The sequence below is a fragment of the Gorilla gorilla genome, chromosome 8 (assembly GCF_029281585.2).
Source record: "Gorilla gorilla gorilla isolate KB3781 chromosome 8, NHGRI_mGorGor1-v2.1_pri, whole genome shotgun sequence".
Taxonomy (NCBI): Eukaryota; Metazoa; Chordata; class Mammalia; order Primates; family Hominidae; genus Gorilla; species Gorilla gorilla.
Genome location: NC_073232.2, coordinates 129,643,857 through 129,662,387, shown reverse-complemented (window position 1 = coordinate 129,662,387; position 18,531 = coordinate 129,643,857). Strand labels below are relative to the sequence as shown.

Here is an 18,531-nt window from a genome sequence, read left to right as displayed (position 1 = left end):
AGTAGTCAGAGGGCAGGAGGAGTAACGCTGTTGCTGGGCAACCTGGCTTAGCTTCGTGGCTTTGATTAAGGTGCTACTCTATACAAAATTCCTTGCAGTCTTCCCTAATCCGCCTCCCCAATTCTCCCTTCCTGAACATTAGGGAACCCACTGGCTTGCTTACAACTGAAGCAGTTCCTGTGTTAGGGCAGAGAGTAGTGACCAAGACCTTAGGGTTTAGTGTTAGATAAACCAGGCTCCACTCTGCGGCCCCACGCAACCTTCCCACGCTCTCTGCACCAGTGTTGGCATCTGTCAAGTGAGTGGGGGCTAACAGTGAATAACTGCCTCATAGATGGACTACCGGCTTAACCAGAGACTGACAGCGGGTCGCATATTAATCTTCCAATCACTTGGCAAACTCGTTTCACTGTGCATCTCTCCTCCTGGCTGTTCTTTCAACTTCCTCCTCCCTGAAATTTCGAAGATCCACCTCGGTGGGAAAGTCATTCCGCGTGGCGCGCCCTTTCCCTGCGTCCCTCCTTCCCAGGGCCCACCCTCGGCGGACGCAGAGCGTCTGCCGGGGGGACGGCCGGTCCGCGATGGCTGCCTCTGAGGCAGTCGGTCCCCTCTCGCCGTGGGCTTGGGAAGTGTCCGAAAGGCCCGCTCGGATCGTCTGCGGTGCTGCCCGCAGGGAAAGCGCCGCTGCCAGCCGGGCTGTCACGGGTGCGAGTGGAAGAAGCACACCGCAGGATGAGCGACGCCGCTGCAGAGGTAACCGCGGGGACTGCGGCCAGAGACGGGGGATGGGCGCAGCCGAGGATAACGGGATGGCCGGCATCCGGAACGCGTCAGGCCCGCTCCGCCGGACCGCCTTATCCTCCAGCCCGCGTCCCCAGCCGTCCTCCCAGATCCCGACCGCAGCTCCAGAAGTGACGGCCACGTGCGTGGCGGCGCGCGCCGCGGGGATTGGAATGTTGGCGTGAGGGGACGAGGTTGGAAGGGCCGCAGAGAAGTAAAGAAGGACCCGCGTCCGCGTGCCCGGGCGCCGACTGCTGGGCGACGCCGCCGGGAGCGAGCACGCCTCTGACGTCACGCGCTGCTCGTCCAATGAGTGGAGGCCTGAGGGAGGCGCCGGTCCCGGCCCCGCTGCCGCCGCCGCCACACCGGCCCTTCGGGAGCGTCTGAGGAGGCGCGGGCCGCTGCGGGCTCGGGCGCCGCACCGCGCCGGCCCGAGCCCCTGGACGAGGCCCACGGAGCCGCTCGCCCCGACCCAGCCGCCCGATGTCCTCAAGATGGAGGCAGCGGGGGCGGCGGCGTGAAGAAAGCGGCGCTGTGGGCGCGGGAGTAGGGGCCCGGGCGGAGGCGGTGGCGGGATGGGGCTGCTGCTCATGATCCTGGCGTCGGCCGTGCTGGGTTCCTTCCTCACGCTCCTCGCCCAGTTCTTCCTGCTGTACCGCAGGCAGCCCGAGCCGCCGGCTGACGAGGCCGCCCGCGCGGGCGAGGGCTTCCGCTACATCAAGCCAGTGCCGGGCCTGCTCCTAAGGGAGTACCTTTATGGCGGCGGCCGGGATGAGGAGCCCTCCGGAGCGGCCCCTGAGGGCGGCGCGACCCCCACCGCGGTCCCCGAGACCCCCGCCCCGCCGACGCGGGAGACTTGCTACTTCCTGAACGCCACCATCCTATTCCTGTTCCGGGAGTTGCGGGACACCGCGCTGACCCGCCGCTGGGTCACCAAGAAGATCAAGGTGGAGTTCGAGGAGCTGCTGCAGACCAGGACGGCCGGGCGCCTGCTGGAGGGGCTGAGCCTGCGGGACGTGTTCCTGGGCGAGACGGTGCCCTTCATCAAGACCATCCGGCTCGTCCGGCCAGTCGTGCCCTCGGCCACCGGGGAGCCCGACGGCCCTGAAGGGGAGGCGCTGCCCGCCGCCTGCCCCGAGGAGCTGGCCTTCGAGGCGGAGGTGGAGTACAACGGGGGCTTCCACCTGGCCATCGACGTGGACCTGGTCTTCGGCAAGTCCGCCTACTTGTTTGTCAAGCTGTCCCGCGTGGTGGGGAGGCTGCGCTTGGTCTTCACGCGCGTGCCCTTCACCCACTGGTTCTTCTCCTTCGTGGAGGACCCGCTGATCGACTTCGAGGTGCGCTCCCAGTTTGAAGGGCGGCCCATGCCCCAGCTCACCTCCATCATCGTCAACCAGCTCAAGAAGATCATCAAGCGCAAGCACACCCTACCGAATTACAAGATCAGGTGAGCTGGAGGTCGCGGAGGGGGCCTGGAGGTCGCGGAGGGGGCCTGGCTGCCGGGAACCCGGGCCTGGGCGGGACTCTGCGTGGATTGGGAAGGGCAAAGGCTCATTTCTGTCCTGGCGCCTGCTTCTGGGGTCTTCCCACCCTGGATAGGGCCCCAGATCAAGGCGAGTCGTGAACACTTGCTTTGCTTCCGAACGGCATTGATAGGAGCTAGAAACCTTTTCGCGTGTTCATGGGGACTCAGGGTGCTGTCAACGCGGGCAGAATCGTCTCCTTTTATAAGCAGCATATTGGAAATGGAAGGGAAGCCTACCCTAATCCCCAGGAGTCGCTTCTGGGACTGTTGAGAAACTCTCCCTCTATGTGGTTGCTGCATTGAGGGCAGCCGCGTCACTGGCTTTGCAGCATCCCCTTGGCCGCTTTGAGAAATTGTTCCTGAACACAGTACCCGCGTGAAGGGTGTGCTTATAGCCCAGGTCTGTGCTAATTTGACATTGCAAGCCACTTTTGCTTTGATGGTTTGACACCTTTCAAGGCAGAGGTGGTAACTCTTGCAAAGGAATACTTTTGTGGGTTTTTTTTGTTTTTGTTTTTGAGACAGAGTCTTGCTGTGTCTCCCAGGCTGGAGCACGGTGGCGCGATCTCGGCTTACTGCAACCTCTGCCTCCCAGGTTCGAGAGATTCTCCTGCCTCAGCCTCCCAAGTAGCTGGGGTTACAGGCGTATGGCACCACGCCCTGCTGATTTTTTTTTTTTTTTTTTTTTTGTATTTTTTAGTAGAGACGGAGTTTCACCGTATTGGCCAGGCTGGTTTCGAACTCCTGACCTCAAGTAATCCGCCTGCCTCGGCCTCCCAAAGTGTTAGGATTACAGGAGTGAACCACCGCGCCCAGCCCGGGAATACTTTCCACAGCAGATGGGAAAGGAGTTGGGAGCCTGTACATAGTGTACTTTACATTCTGTATTAATGTCATTTGCCCATTTTGGGTAGATTGTAGAACACAGATCCAGACTCTGCCCATCAAGCATTTACTCTCTGTGACTGTAAGTTCTTCTCTCAAGGGACCTGAAGTCACTGTACAAATTGTATTTTACTGCTAGGTAGTGATTTTAATTTTGTTTAAACCCTCCAGCATCTGATGGCTTAAATTTTGTGGTATACAGTTTTGAGTAGTATATAAATTTTGTTTTAATATTGTAGGAGTGGAAGGGGAAAGACTTTTTTAGGGCTAGAGGTGGAGTGGAAGGTGCTATTTCTTTTGTAAAAAGCTGAATTTTTAACTTCTCTTTCGGTCCTCCTTTAATTTTGTATTCACTAAGACATTTGAGCCTTTAAAATTTTGCCCTTTATTATAAAATTATGTCAGTCTTGTATTTTACTTACCTAATTTTACTTGCCTTTTAGTGGAAGTTGCCTATTTCTGGATCACTAATATTCTACCAGTGTCAATTTTCAGGAGCAAGATAATCCAGAAATATTTTGGGTTTGGAATGGATTATTGACTTCTGTATGTGGCAGATGTACCTTACCAATTATGTTTTGTTTAGGCTAACAGCGCAGAGTGACAGTTTAAAACTTGCGTGGCAGGAGAAATTTACTTTGTAATGGAAATATTTCCATAGATTTGCGGAGGGTGGTGAACTGGTTGTTCACTGTGTTCGATTTCTGGTTCTGTGAAGTAGAACATACTTTATGAAACCTACTTTTAACCTCTGGAATATCAGTGATTAAATTATAACTTGGTTCTAGTGTTTAAGCAGTGAGAGATGTTTGTTTACAGCAGTGTGTTGCCAAAAAAGTCATGAGAAAAAGTTGCTAGAAATTTTGGTGTTCTATCACAACTTCAATTATGATGTTTTCTGGTAGCTTTCAGTTAATACAATTTGACTAGATTATTATTTTGAAATTTGTAGACTAGCCAATGACAGTGAGATTACATATCATTTTGAGATTTTTTTTAATGTAGACTTGGAATTTAGGTAAATCTGAAGTAAGTTATGAATAAGTTATGGAGGCATTGAGAAGTTTATTACTTTGAAAAACTATTATCTGTATCATTGAATAACAACCATTTAAAAGTATGGCAGAATTGCTTTTCACTTATATCTGAAGGGATTTTTTTAAAAACAGCGTGAATTTGGTTATGATATTTCAACTTCTAAACGTGAAGCATTAAATGATCATTTCCAGAAGTATACACATCTGTGCTATTTATACTGGATGGCATCTCAATGCTTAGTCAGCTGCACAGAGCATATCACTCAACCTGTAAATGTTTATTGTACACCTGCTATATGCTTATCCTTGTTGTAGGTGCTGGGATTTCAGTACTGAACAATACTTGAACTCAGCCCTCAGGAAGCTTAGAGTCTAGTGAGAATTGAATTAGCTATACTTAGTAATTTTTTTGTGTTTTTTGTTTGTTTGTTGAGACAGGATTTTGTTCGGTTGCCCAGAGCTGGAGTACAGTGTCAGGATCATGGCTCACGGCAGCTTCGACCTCCTGGGCTCAAGCAATCCTCCCATCTCAACCTTCCAAGTAGTTAGGACCACAGGTGTGTGCCACCACTCCTGGCTAATTAAAAAAAAATTTTTTTTGTAGAGATAGGTCTTGCTTTGTTGCCCAGGCTAGTCTGGAACTCCTGGGTTCATTCAAGTGATCCTCCCACCTCAGCCTCCCAAAGTACTGGGATTACAGGTGTGAGCCACCTTGCCCGGCACTTTGTAAGATTTAAACTAGAATGGGATTGATGGGGTTGAAGTAGCCAGGAAGCCGGTTTTAGCTTAGTAGAAGAAAATAGCAAGTATGACGATGAAAAGGGCTGCCTCAGCAAGTGATGACTTCTTGTCTGTGTAGCTGTTCTGTCCAGTGTTTTAAACTGGTGGTGGGCCAGGTGCAGTGGTTCACGCCTGTGATCCCAGCACTTTGTAAGGCTGAGACAGGCGGATTACTTAAGGTCAGGAGTGTGAGACCAGCCTGGCCAACCTGATGAAACCCCATCTCTAGTAAAAATGCAAAAATTAGCTGGGCGTGGTGGCGGGTGCCTGTAATCCCAGCTACTCTGGAGGCTGAGGCAGGAAAATGGCTTGTACCTGGGAGGCAGAGGTTGCAGCCAGCCGATATCGCACCACTGCACTCCAGCCTGGGCGACAGGGTGAGACTCCGTCTCCAAAATAAATAAGTAAATAAATAAACAAACTGGTGATGATGTGGGACTGATTCAAGTTTCAGATAAGAATGAATTACAATACATCTAAGATATAGCATACTTCTCACAGGGAAAATTAAACTAGCTAGTGTTCATCTTTTTTTACAGATGAGGAAATGGAGCTCAGAGTAGTTAAATAACTTGCTTAAAGTCACACAGCTTTCAAGTGTCGAAACGCAGCTCTGATAAGGCCAGGCCACCTTTAAACACACACACACACATACACACATACACAGACACAAAAACTATGTTGTTCTTAAGTGATTTATTTTTTAAAAGCATGCCATCGATATAATAAATATGTGGGATATCTTTCCAAACTAACCTAGAACTCTTGAGAAGAGTATGACTATAAAGCTGATTTTTTTTTCTTAAATTGGTCATTTTAGAGGATCCTTTTAAAAGTAAATCATGAGGCTAAATCTTTGGGTACTGTCCCACATGGCATTTCTTTTTTAATTGAGCAGAATTGTGTTTCCAAATAGAAGAGACAGGTTTCACCATCTTGGCCAGGCTGGTTTCGAACTCCTGACTTCAGGCAGTCTACCCACCTCGGCCTCCCAAAGTGCTGGGGTTACATGTGTGAGCCGCTGTGCCCGGCCTAGTTTATTCTTTTTTAGCTATCTAATCTTCTTAGTAGAGCTAAAGCAGTAAAGAGAATTGTATGGAGTCTTACGATCCTTTGGCATTTGTAATCATTACATAACAGAAATATCTTGCCAGTTAACGTTGTTATTACTTCTTTCCCCCTTCATTTATTTTGCCTTTTTCGTGTTGCTAAAGTGAATCAGCCTCTCTGGACTGCCAGTTCCTGATGTTTCACCTAGAGATGCTAAGTTGCTCAAGTGGTTGCTTTCTAAGGACCCAGCTGACTGACATTTCATTTTACCCAAGTTAACAAACTTACAATGTTTGTAAAACATTTTATTTTACAAAATGAATTATAATATGTAGACAATATGTTTACAGATTTATTCAAGTTAGGAATTTCATTCATCCACCTCAATGTTAATTGGTTTGATTTTTTAATTAAAATAGTATATTATAATAGCAATATATTTTTTTAAATGAACCTCAGAATCCATCCTCAAGGGAGAAAGATTACCACTAATGTTCTTTTACTACGTGGATAATTCATCTTAAACATGGAGTCTGAGTAATAGTGTCTGGGTGGGGAGCTCTGTTTAGGGTTTAGGAGTCAAATATTTGAGATTCTTACGGATGCTTCTGTTCCTGGAGTATTATTGTATATAGACAAGCAGATTCAGTTTGCAGGTACTTTTTATTTGGCCTGCACTGTTTAAAAAATGGAAAATTCTGTGTGTTTTGGATTTGTGGCTTCTGTTAGGAAAAATTGGAATATCTTGTAGCGCCAGTGCTGCATTTCTCAGAGCAACAACAGGATGGAGAGATGGACTGTAGTAGCAGCTTTGGGGTTGAAACTCGGTGTGTAAGCTCCTAGGTGGAGTTTATAGTCCCCCCTTATTTGCTGTGCTTAACTGATGGTACTTGCCTGGCTTGGAGTTATATGAATTTGAGACCCTTACTGGAGGAGTAAATAGGGAGCATTACTGTTGCTGATTAGTGAAAATGGGAAGACTTAATAGCTGGAGTGGAGAGGGAGAGTGATCATTTTTATCCTTCTTTTAATTACATTTTTGAAGGGACTGTCATAGAGCAATTTTATTTTTTAAAAGACATTGTTGGCCAGGTTCTGTGGCTCACTCCTGTAATCCCAGCACTTTGGGAGGGCAAGGCAGGCGGATCACTTGAGGTCAGGAGTTCGAGACCAGCCTGGCCAACATGGCGAAACCCCATCTTTACTAAAACTACAAAAATTAGCTGGGCATGGTGGCACATGCCTGTAATTCCAGTTACTCAGGAGGCTGAGGCAGGAGAATCGCTTGAACCCGAGAGGCAGAGATTGCTGCGAGCCGAGATCATACCACTGCACTCCAGCCTGGGCAACAGAGCAAGACTGTATCTCAAAAAGTAAAAATAAATAAATAAATAAATAAATAAATAAATAAATAAATAAAAGAAATTGTCAGGCCTGGCGTGGTGGCTCATGCCTGTAATCTCAGCACTTTGGGAGGCCAAGGTGGGTGGATCACTTGAGGTCAGGAGTTCGAGACCAGCCTGGCCAACATGGTGAAACCCCGCTTCTACTAAAAATGGCCCGCACCTGCAGTCCCAGCTGCCAGGGATGCTGAGGCATGAGAATTGCTTGAACCTGGGAGGCGGAGGTTGCAGTGAGCCAAGATCGCGCCACTGTATTCCAGTCTGGGCAACAGAGTGAGACTGTCTCAAAAAAAAAAAAAAAAAAAAAAAACATTGTCAATATAATGTTGAATTTTAAAAAGTCACTCTGCCAGAAAAAAAAAATGCCTTGAAATGCAATCCATTTTTTTACCATGTAGTGATGGTAAGTAGATAGTGTCTCCTTTTTGTTCGAGTTTGGTGGATAGTTTGCTTTAGTGGAATGGGTCATTAATAACTATGAAAGCATTTACTTCACTGATCTCCAAAAAGGGGGGCATCAACTTATTGACAGTATATTTGAATTTAATGAATTGAGTGATCCATATCTCAAAATCTTTCAAAGTAAATTCACAGAAAACTGACAAAATCATTTGTAAAGTCAAGTGTAATATGTTGTATTTATTTACTTTTTCATACTTTTTTCCTTTCTGTTACATTGGAAAATATTTTAAAATAGCTACTAAAATTCCTTGATAGTTATAATAGTGACAGTTTTACTTACTAATGTTGATAAGAAATCTAACCTTTAATATTTGGGGAGAATAGACAATGACATTGTGCATTACCTGGAATAATCTTGTAATAGCTAATTTTTAACCTGTTGTGCTTTTTCTTGTACTGTTGCTCATATCTCTATATCTCGTCATATCTCTGTATAAGTTGAATTGCAAGATCATTGTCTTAGAGATGAATAATTATGTCATTTAAAAAATAGTCATTTATCTTCAGTAAGTGCTTAGTGCATACTACCTAGTGTTGTGGTGGGTATAGTAAACGTGATAAAAATGGTTGTAAACTAGTTCATGCTCTTATAGGGTTAGTCTTTCTAGGGAAAACAAAGAACACATAAAGCTTATTTTAGTGGCATTGGAAATATTTAAGCCCTTCAGTTTTGTGAGAAACTGGAACAGGAGAGATCAATATCTCTGCTCTGCTAAGGCAAACACCTGATTACTGTGGTACCGTATGTAATGCATTGTGACCTTAGCTTTTTTTTTTTCCTCTCTTGTTGCCCAGGCTGGAGTGCAGGTGCATGATCTCGGCTCACTGCAACCTCCGCCTCCCAGGTTCAAGCAGTTCTCCTGCCTCAGCCTCCCACAGGCGTGTGCCACAATGCCCAGCTAATTTTTTTATTTTTAGTAGAGATGGGGTTTTGCCATGTTGGGCAGGCTGGTCTTGAACTTCTGACTTCAGGTGCTCTGTCTGCCTCGGCCTCCCAAAGTGCTGGGATTACAGGCATGAGCCACCGCATTAGCTTTCTTAGCACACCTAAGTGTACTCCACCTAAATACCCAGTTTAGTGCTGATTTTACTTCTTGCACATTGGATTTCCTCCAGCTGCTTTGAATTATTTTAATTTCGGCTTTTAAAACACTTTAGATGGAGAATAATGTATTGATACATTACATCTTTGCTCTAGAAATTTGATTTATTCATTGAGGGGAGAATAGTCATTTTGAGGAGGCTATAATTTTTGTTTGTTTGTTTGTTTGTTTTGAGACGGAGTCTCACTCTTGCCCAGGCTGGAGTGCAGTGGCGCTGTATTGGCTCACTGCAACCTCCACCTCCCAGGTTCAAGCAGTTCTCCTGCCTCAGCCTCCCAAGTAGCTAAGATTGTAGGCGTATGCCACCACACCCGGCTAATTTTCATATATTTAGTACAGACAGGGTTTCACCATGTTGGCCAGGCTGGTCTCCAACTCCTGGATTCTAGTGATCCCCCCGCCTCAGCCTCCCAAAATGCTGGGATTACAGGTGTGATTCACGCCCTGCCGGGAGGCTATAAATTCAAATCAGTAATGTACAAGTCTATTGGCTATCCCAAAAAGCCACAGTTTCTTCCTGGAAATAGCCAAAGCAGATCATTATAAAGTAGATTGTGTTGAAGGAGCATGCCTGATCAAACACTAAACATTGACTTACAAGTATTACTAACAATCTATCATATGAGCAGGGTGGGGCTAATAAAACACTGTTTGCTAAGTATTCATTAGGCACTGTGTGGGCATTTCCATGCAGTTGCAATCTCAATAGTTAAAACTCCTATGTGGGAGAGGTTGGTATCTCAGTTTTACAGATGTGGAAATATGAGATTTACGGAGGATTAGTGACATAAAGTCCTAAATGTAAAAGGTCCTGGACTTCCAGAGCTCATGCTCTATTATTTCTTCAGAGATAAACCAACTGTTACTCTAAATCAGGGGTCTGCAAACTAGCTGCTCTTAGGCCCCTGCATTAAGAATGGTTTTTACATTCTTAAACTTTATATTTGACGTTGTTAAAAGAAGTACTGGTGGTGGTGGTGGTGGTGGTGGTGGTGGTAATGGTGGTGACAGTGGTGGTGGTGGTAGTGACAGACCTTATGTACCCACAAATACTATCTGGCCTTTTACAGAAAAGATTCACTGATCCCTGCTCTAAACTTTAAAAAAAAAAACCCTAAAAATACACCCCCCTCAACAGTTACAATGTTTACCAAAAAAGAAGCTATATATGTGTACATTGAAAGTACTTTTAAGTCTTTGAGGGTCCTGTCCTTTGGAAACCTGCAGAAAACAAATTTTCTGCATAAAAATATTTCATTTAAGTTCATAGTTCCCTTGAAGCTTTTTTAGGGTCCTTAGACTCCAGGTTGAAAAATAAACACAAACAGAAGTATACAACTTTGTTACCGTAAACATAACTAAAACTAACATGCTAAAATCAATATTAACCACTTCATTATTTTGCTTACCTTCTTAAAATGTATATAGGATTCATATGGCTCAGGCGTTTCTAAAAATGCTGGAGGAGGGGGTAATCCCTCTCTCTATCCTATGAAGTGTATCATGTCTTTTTGATTCTTTCTTTTTTTTTCCTCTTAAGATTTCATATAGCAGGCCGAGGGACTCTAGATCAATAGTTCAGTAAGAATGTATGAAATTTCAAGTTAGAGTTCTTATTACTAAATACCTTGTTTAAAAGTTAAATACTGACTCAACATTTCTTCCCATGATATTCTCTGTTTTCTCAGAACAGTGTCACCAGGAAACAAGTATTATTAAATGACTTTGTTCTTACCTCAGAGTCATAGGACGTACTGACACTTTTTTGGCATGGCATCAGAGCACATCACACTTAATTGGAAAGTTTTAAAGCCAACTACCTGGTCATTAGCAGGTGTTTTACAGAGTAGTTTCAAAATCTCTCTTGCCAAATTGCTAAGACTGGCATAAAACTGTACACTTCCTGTATTTGTACTAGGGAAAAATGTGATATGCACGTTAATTATTTACCTTTAGATGAGCAGTACTAATTTTACTAGATATATATCAGATGTTTTCTAGGTGACACATTACATTCTTTTCCCTTTGAAATGAGCGACAAACTCACTTTAAAAATTCAAGCTGTTAGAAAATATGTAGTATCAAAGTGAAAATCTTCTGTAATATCTTTTCTTAAAACTATTGTTAAATTTGGGGACTATTCTTCCATATTTTTCTAAATGTATTATAATTTGTTATTAATTTATAAAGGCAGGATCATACTCAATACTTCATTGTTAGCATCTTTTTTTAAAAAACTTACTGAATCTTGGGTTTCCTGTATATACCTACTTCATTTGTTCTAACAGATGCTTATAATTACATTGACCATTAGTACCATAAGTTAACCAATTCCTTGTTAATTTTTCAGTTTCTCACTAATGTAAATAATGGCACCATAAACATCCTTCTACCTGTATCTCTGTGTAGATGGCAGATTTTGTTGGTTATTTTTGGCCATTTTTTTTTTGGCATATATTTGTATAGTATTGAGGAGCATAAAGAAGTTAAAAATCTCCTCTCCATTTTGATTTCATCCCCTGATACATCCATGTTAAGTTTGAGGTCTAAACCTAACTGTATGCTCAAGCATACATATACAAGCCTCTTATATATATTGAGGAGGTGCCTCTCTCTCTTCCTCTTCTTACCTTCTTCCCTCTCCCTCCCTCCTGCCCCCACTTTCACTCCCTCCTTCCTTCTGCCATTAGTAAAATGAGAGTATAATATGAATGTGACCCTGCAAATTATTTTGTGAAGTGTGACATGGATGTCCCTTCAGATAATATGTATAAATCCATCTCATTTACTGCTTTTCTCTACTCTCAGCCATTCTCTCTGCCTCTGACCTTATCTTTCGTCACTACTTCTCACTTAATCTGTTCATGCCTCTTTGCTGTTCTCAGGTATGCTCCCACCACCGGGCCTTTGCTATTCCTTCTTCTGGAGTGTTTTTCCCACAGATAGCCAAAGAGCTCACTCCAACATTTTTTAGGTCCCTCTTAAATATCACCTTTCAACATATTATGTTAAAAAAAAAAGTGGGTTAGCCCTTTAAATGCTGGAATTTTTTTTTGCTCAGACTTCTTATGGAAATATGCGTGTGTGTGTGTGTGTGTGTGTGTGTCTGTCCGTGTGCGTATAGAAACTGTCCCACTCCTAAATGTACAGTGATGAATTTTCACAAAGTGAACTGAAACATGTGTCTGAGTGCTGTGATTTTGGTTTATTAAACATAATTTATGGAACATATTTTAACATTTTTTATGGTTAAACGTTGTCATTATAAACACAGGCTGATGACATGTAACCCAATACTATTGTGAAATCAGTATTGAAGGAGAGTGGCTTCTTTTTAGACAGACAGACACACACACACTCACACACACACACACCCCCATAAATTATGTTGATTGTGGTCTCCAGCAGTTAACCATGTTGAATTCAAGGTCTGTCCAGGCACCATACTGGCACAGTATCCTTCTCTCATTCCCACACACAAACAAAATACTAAACACATATGTGTTTGCAACCTTCTCTGACACTCCAGAAGACTTGATTTTTAATTTCACATTTTTAGAAAGGTCAATATTGATAAACTGTAGATTATACTTTTCTTGGATTGATATAGAATAACAAACTTGCTTTTACTAGTCTGGTATATAATTGCCAATTTTCATGAAATCACAATGCTTTAGAACACATTTCTCTTTATTCTGTAATCAGCACATTGAGTATTTATGCCTGTGAATTCTTCATGTATTGTAGGGAGAATGGAGCTGATGATATGGTGGGTGGGGTACTGAATGTCTGGGCTTTGATTTGCATAACTTTGATAGAAAAGCTAGAAAATTTTTCACTTCCCATCATTAATAGTTCTTGTTGGTATGTACTTAAAAACAAAAATGCTTGAATAGCATAGTAAAAATATCCTCATTGGGTTTATTCTTTTGTATTAAGTACCTGTTATGTATACTTGGGTCATTGATAAGGTACCAGTTAAACAGAAACTTGCAACCTAACTACTTTTTAGAAATGGTGTTTCTCCTAGGATGAACTCTATAATATCCTACCTGTATAATCTACAGTTATAAGTAACTATTGTTTTTTGCTGTGAAATCTTAAGTAGTAGTGATGGGGAGATACAATTTCTATTTAGTAGCTGGCTACAAGAATCTCTATTTTGAAAAATGATTACGTTCTGTTCTCAGATACAACTTTCATGGAGACATCAATATCTTCTGAATAGTGCATCTGGTGTTTGTGTTGTATGCTAATTTTTTGTCCTTTTTACACAATAGTCTTTCATACATACGGGATTATACTAACACTTATTACTAAGGATGTGGTTGCTGACTATACGGTCTTACTACCTTAGTCATTTGGTCATGCAAATAAATAATTCAAAGCTTTTTGTTCTCTGAAACCTGCTGTGGCTGAAATAAAAGCCATTCTGTTATAGCAAATTTCATTTGTATGGTAATTATTTTTATAATGCACTGAAAATCTTATTTTGTTCTCACCATTACTAAGTATAATATTATTTTCTGTAAAATTTAGGACAGGTGATATCTGATGTATTTCAGTGTTTGGAAATCTTGTTAGTTCTTAATGTTTAATTCTTTGGATTTTAATCGGGACCAGAATGGCAAACTCTTGCCATGGGAAGAATTTAACTAAATATTTGTAGTAAAATATGTGTCCTTTTGTTTACTAATGCTGGAGTGGTAGGTAGTACAAACTGAATTTACTTCAGATATTTTGAGATTAATGAAATGTAAAGAGAAAATTCTTGACAGTCTGTAAAATAAAGTCAGTGAATACAGTGTATCTAAATTATAGCCCATTTTAGGTAAATTGCTTACTTAAAGTGAGTAAATTATCTACTTAAAATATTTGAGTAAGTTGCTTACTCAAAATATTTGAACTTTTTAATACTACAGAGTTAGGATTTGGACTCAATAATTCTGAGAATCATGCCACTCAACAAGCATTTATTGAACCAGACTCTTAGTAATTATTCTTAGAGTCTAGAGGATATCTGTGCTCTTATGATTTCTCTTGAAAGTAACTTGGCCTCTTGCCCTGAAAGAGTAGGATTAGAAGATGAGGAATTCCTGTTTTATTTCTGGAATTACTACTGATTTGTTGGTTTAGTATATCCTTGGACAAGTCATGCAACTTGTTATTTTGATACTAAATGAAATGAAAAATCTAAAGTTTTAAAAGTTCTTAGAGAAAAGAATTATGTAAATGTAAGATGGCATTATTTATTCACTTTGCTGTTATTTCTGCAGGCTGCATCTTATCCTGGCATAGGTTTAATGTAGGGATTTCTCTCAAATAAGGATATACAAACTTTATCCAATAAATATTTTCCTTTAATAAGTTCTAACTTGAGTTAGGTACTTATAAACTAACAGATGCAGAGATACAGATAGTATTAAAATCATTTATGTACTTTAGAAGATGTTTTACTTTTATTTGGATAGGGAAAAATTAGGAGAAAGCTGGACAGTTATAACCTTAAAACATAATCATCCCTCAGTATCCAAGGGGGATTGGTCCCAGGACCCTCCCCATTCCACCAGGATACCAAAATCCACAGATGCTCAAGTCCCTGATATAAAATGGCATAGTATTTGCATATAACCTAAGCATATCCACCTGTATACTTTAAATCATCTCTAGATTACTTATAATGCCTAATACAATGTAAATGCTATATAAATAGTTCTTATACTATATTGTTTAGTGAATAATGATAAGAACAAAAGATCTGTACATCAAGTTCTGTACAGTCACAACAGTCTTTTTTTTCAATCTGTGGTTAGTTGAATCCAAGGATGCAGAACCCATAGACGTGGAGGGCTATGTTAACTTCTCCTTATTTGTCTTATTCAGATTTTTTTTGTCCCTTCATATTTGGAAAGGAATTTTTGTCTGTTTGATAACACCTGACTAGCTAAAGAAGACCAGATTTCTGTTTCATAAACTTCAATGTTCATGTCTTTACCATAGTAGGGAGGTGGTAATTTTGCTTTAAAGCATTTTCTCTTTCAGTCCACAAGACTTCAGAAGAGATTCAGTTTATTTAGTAAATGTTTAACACCATCTTTGTCCAGAGTACACAAGACTTCAGAAGAGATTCAATTTATTCAGTAAATGTTTAACACCATCTTTGTCCAGAGAGCAACACACTGCAGAGAGAGTTAGTGCTAACAGGGAGTAAATTAACACAGTCCTTTCAAGGTATTTTTAAAAATCTAGTAGTAAGAAAATATACTTAAAGTAAGGTAATGGGTTACAGCTTAGAATTTTAAAAAAAATTGCCCCGACTCAGAGTCGTTACAGTCTGACTCAGTGGTTTTCACAGTGTGATTTGGATGTTCCAGACCTTTGAGGGGTTGGCAGGTCTACCAAGTCAAGTCAATTATTTTCATAATAATACAAAAATGTTATCTGCCTTTCTCACCCTTGTTCTCTCGCAAATATATGGTGAAATTTTACAGAAATTAAATATGTGGTGACATCATCACCCTCACAGCTAATGGAATGTGAGCTTTATATATTCTTATGTTTAAAATTTTTATCATTTGTAATTTCTGATATGCAAAATGTTAATAGACATAATCTACATGAACAGCAGCTCTTTGGGATCCTCAATAATTTTTAAAAGTTTATAGGAGTCCTAAGAACAAAATGTATAAGAACTGCTAGTCTGACCTGAAGTTTACTTACTTTTACCATATGTAAAGGAGCCACCTCTGTTGCCTCACTTTCTCAGTGAGCTTTAATAAATATTAAATATATACATTATTTTCAGTTGCTATCTAGTATTGCTTGTACACCTTGGTATTGTAAGACACAAGGTTGAGTGGATTTGTTACAGTTTTGACTGCACCATTTACTTGAGTGGATTTGTTAGTTTTGACTGCACCATTTACTACGTGATCACAGACAAGCTGCTTTAGCTTTCTCTTTTGTCAAATAATGTTTATTGTACTGTACCTTGTTATGAGTTGTGAGAATCAAGGACATATATCAGAGTTGCATAATTTACAGAAGTGCTAGAAACATACAAAGTAGTCATTTTTATATTCTCTTATTCAAAGGTGTGTGTTGGGGGGGCTGGTAGAGAAGAACAGGAAAGAATAGGAGTTTGGATTTGCCCATTTTTTTAGCAATGTGAAAGCTGGGAATTTTGATTTAATTGATCATAGGCCATGGTAAGGGACCCTTACATTGTGGGTTGTGATGAACATAAGAAGATATGAGATTTGCCAGACATAGTCAAGAGAATTACTTTGGTTCCCTGAGCAACTCGTCTCATTTGATACCTTACCTCTGTGGTGCTATCAGTTAACATTGACTCATCTTTTAGTCACCAGCTCTTTGAATTCTATTATGAGGGACCTGCAGCCTTGATTATCACTCTTTTGTTCAGCATATATATATAAACTGCTTTAGAAAATTGTGAGGCATTTTGGACTTGATCATTCTATGCAGAAATAGGAGCTTGGATAAAAGTGAGCGTTTTATATTAGGTAGAGGGTATATGGATGAGCAGGAGAAATTTTTTTTTTGTAACAGTATTTGTTACCCTTGTTCTTATTAATTTCATAACTATTCAGGAATACTTTTTTTCTCTGTAGGAATACAGAAATTAAAATAATTTCCCCAAGAATAGTACACTTCAAGGAATTTCATAAATAGAACAATTTTCTGTGGGTTTCCTGAAGTCAGTTTTTTAATATATTCAGTTTAATATAAGCTTAGTTATAAAACTTGATGCAGAAATACAAAGGTGATAACTAAGGTAGGGAGGCATGCTGACTTTTTGTTTGTTTGTTGTTTTTGCTTTTGAGACGGAGTCTCTCTGTCACCCAGGTTGGAGTGTAGTGGTGCGACCTCGGCTTACTGCAACCTCCGCCTCCTGGGCTCAAGCAATTCTCCCACATCAGCCTCTCGAGCAGTTGGGACTATAGGTGCGCACCACCATGCCCAGCTGATGTTTTGTATTTTTAGTAGAGACGGGATTTTACCATGTTGGCCAGGCTGGTCTCAAACTCCTGACCTCAAGTGATCACCCGCCTTGGCCTCCCAAAGTGCTGGGATTACAGGCATGAGCCACCGCGCCTAGCCTGTTGTTGTTTTTGAAACAGGGTCTCGCTCTGTCACCCAGGCTGGAGTGTAGTGGCACACTCATGGCTCAGTGTAACCTCAACTGCCTGGGCTCAAGTGATCCTCCCATCCCAGCCTCCCCAATAGCTGGGACTACAGGCATGCTCCACCATGCCCAGCTAATTTTTGTATTTTTTTGTAGAGATGGGGTTTTGCCATGTTGCCCAGGCTGGTCTCGAACTCCTGGGCTCAATCCATCCACCTACCTCGGCCTCCCAAAGTGCTGGGATTACAGGCATCAGCCACCACGCCCGGCCCTGACTATTGTTAATTTGTTCTCTTGCACTTAACAAATGATATCGTCACAAAGGACACAATTAAAAAAAAAAATCAACTAGCATGGGACTGAAATCATCACCACATGAAATCTGAAGCCCAAGGAAGACAAACAGCCATGAACTGGGACCATCATACATGGTGAATGCTGAGTCCTGAAGTGGTTCCTTGTGGAAGGGAAGAAGTTTGCTACCTGACATATCTATAGGAGTTCATCCTTAATATAGATAAATAGAAGGTTTGATAGGAAATATTTCTAGAGCACCTCACTGGGCCAGATGCCTTATGAGAAATTTCTTACCTTGTCCTTACATAGCTCTATAAAATAAGTGCTATTATTATTATTATTCTTTCATAGGTGAAGAAACTGGGGCTCTCAGAGTTCCAAGTAACTTGCCAAAGGTGTCAAGGCTAGTAAGTATTAGAGCCAAAATTCAAGACCAAGTATTGATTTAATACTACTTTAAACTGCCTTGTCAAAAAGAAGCTGAAAGTGAGGAATAAATAAATGAAAACCCAGGAGAAGAAAATCAGAGGGAAGAGAAAGATAAGGGATGGTGGGTATTAAAAATAGGTGTGGAATGCAGCAGTGAGGATTAAGGGTTAGCAATCAGTAAAAAAGACTGTTTTATAGTCCGTGAAAGAAGAGAGGGGAGATGAAGGGGAAAGAAAGATGACTATAGGTTGGTGCAAACGTAATTGTGGTTTTGCCATTCATTAGTTTTACATGGCAAAACCCGCAATTACGTTTGTACCACCCTAATAAATTTAGTGAACTACTACTTTGGTCTGGGACAATACTATACTTTTATATGCATATTATCCATTGAATCCCCACAGTAAAACCATAATAGTGATATTTCACTTATAAATGAATAAATACAGATTCAAAAGGTTAAACGAGTTACTCAAATTGAAACTCAGGTCTCTAAGATTGCAGAACTCATGCTTTTATATCATATCCAGTGTACAGTTTAAGAAACAGGGAACTTTTTTATTTGACTTTTTATTATGAAAAATGTCAAACATAGTTCTAAGGTAAAAAGAATAGTAAGATGAACAGTCAT

At 41.4% G+C, this 18,531-nt stretch overlaps 1 protein-coding gene across 2 annotated transcripts in view; it reads left to right on the top strand.

Moving 5' to 3' along the window:
* Positions 1 to 989: 989 nt before the first annotated feature.
* Positions 990 to 18,531, top strand: part of PDZD8 (PDZ domain containing 8) — a 93,421-nt gene continuing 75,879 nt past the window's right edge. For both annotated transcript variants that reach the window (XM_019035322.3, XM_004050163.5), the window contains exon 1: positions 990 to 2,227. In XM_019035322.3, coding sequence (XP_018890867.3) covers positions 1,356 to 2,227 — 872 coding nt within the window. In that variant the 5' untranslated portion in view covers positions 990 to 1,355. The remainder of the gene's footprint in view (positions 2,228 to 18,531) is intronic.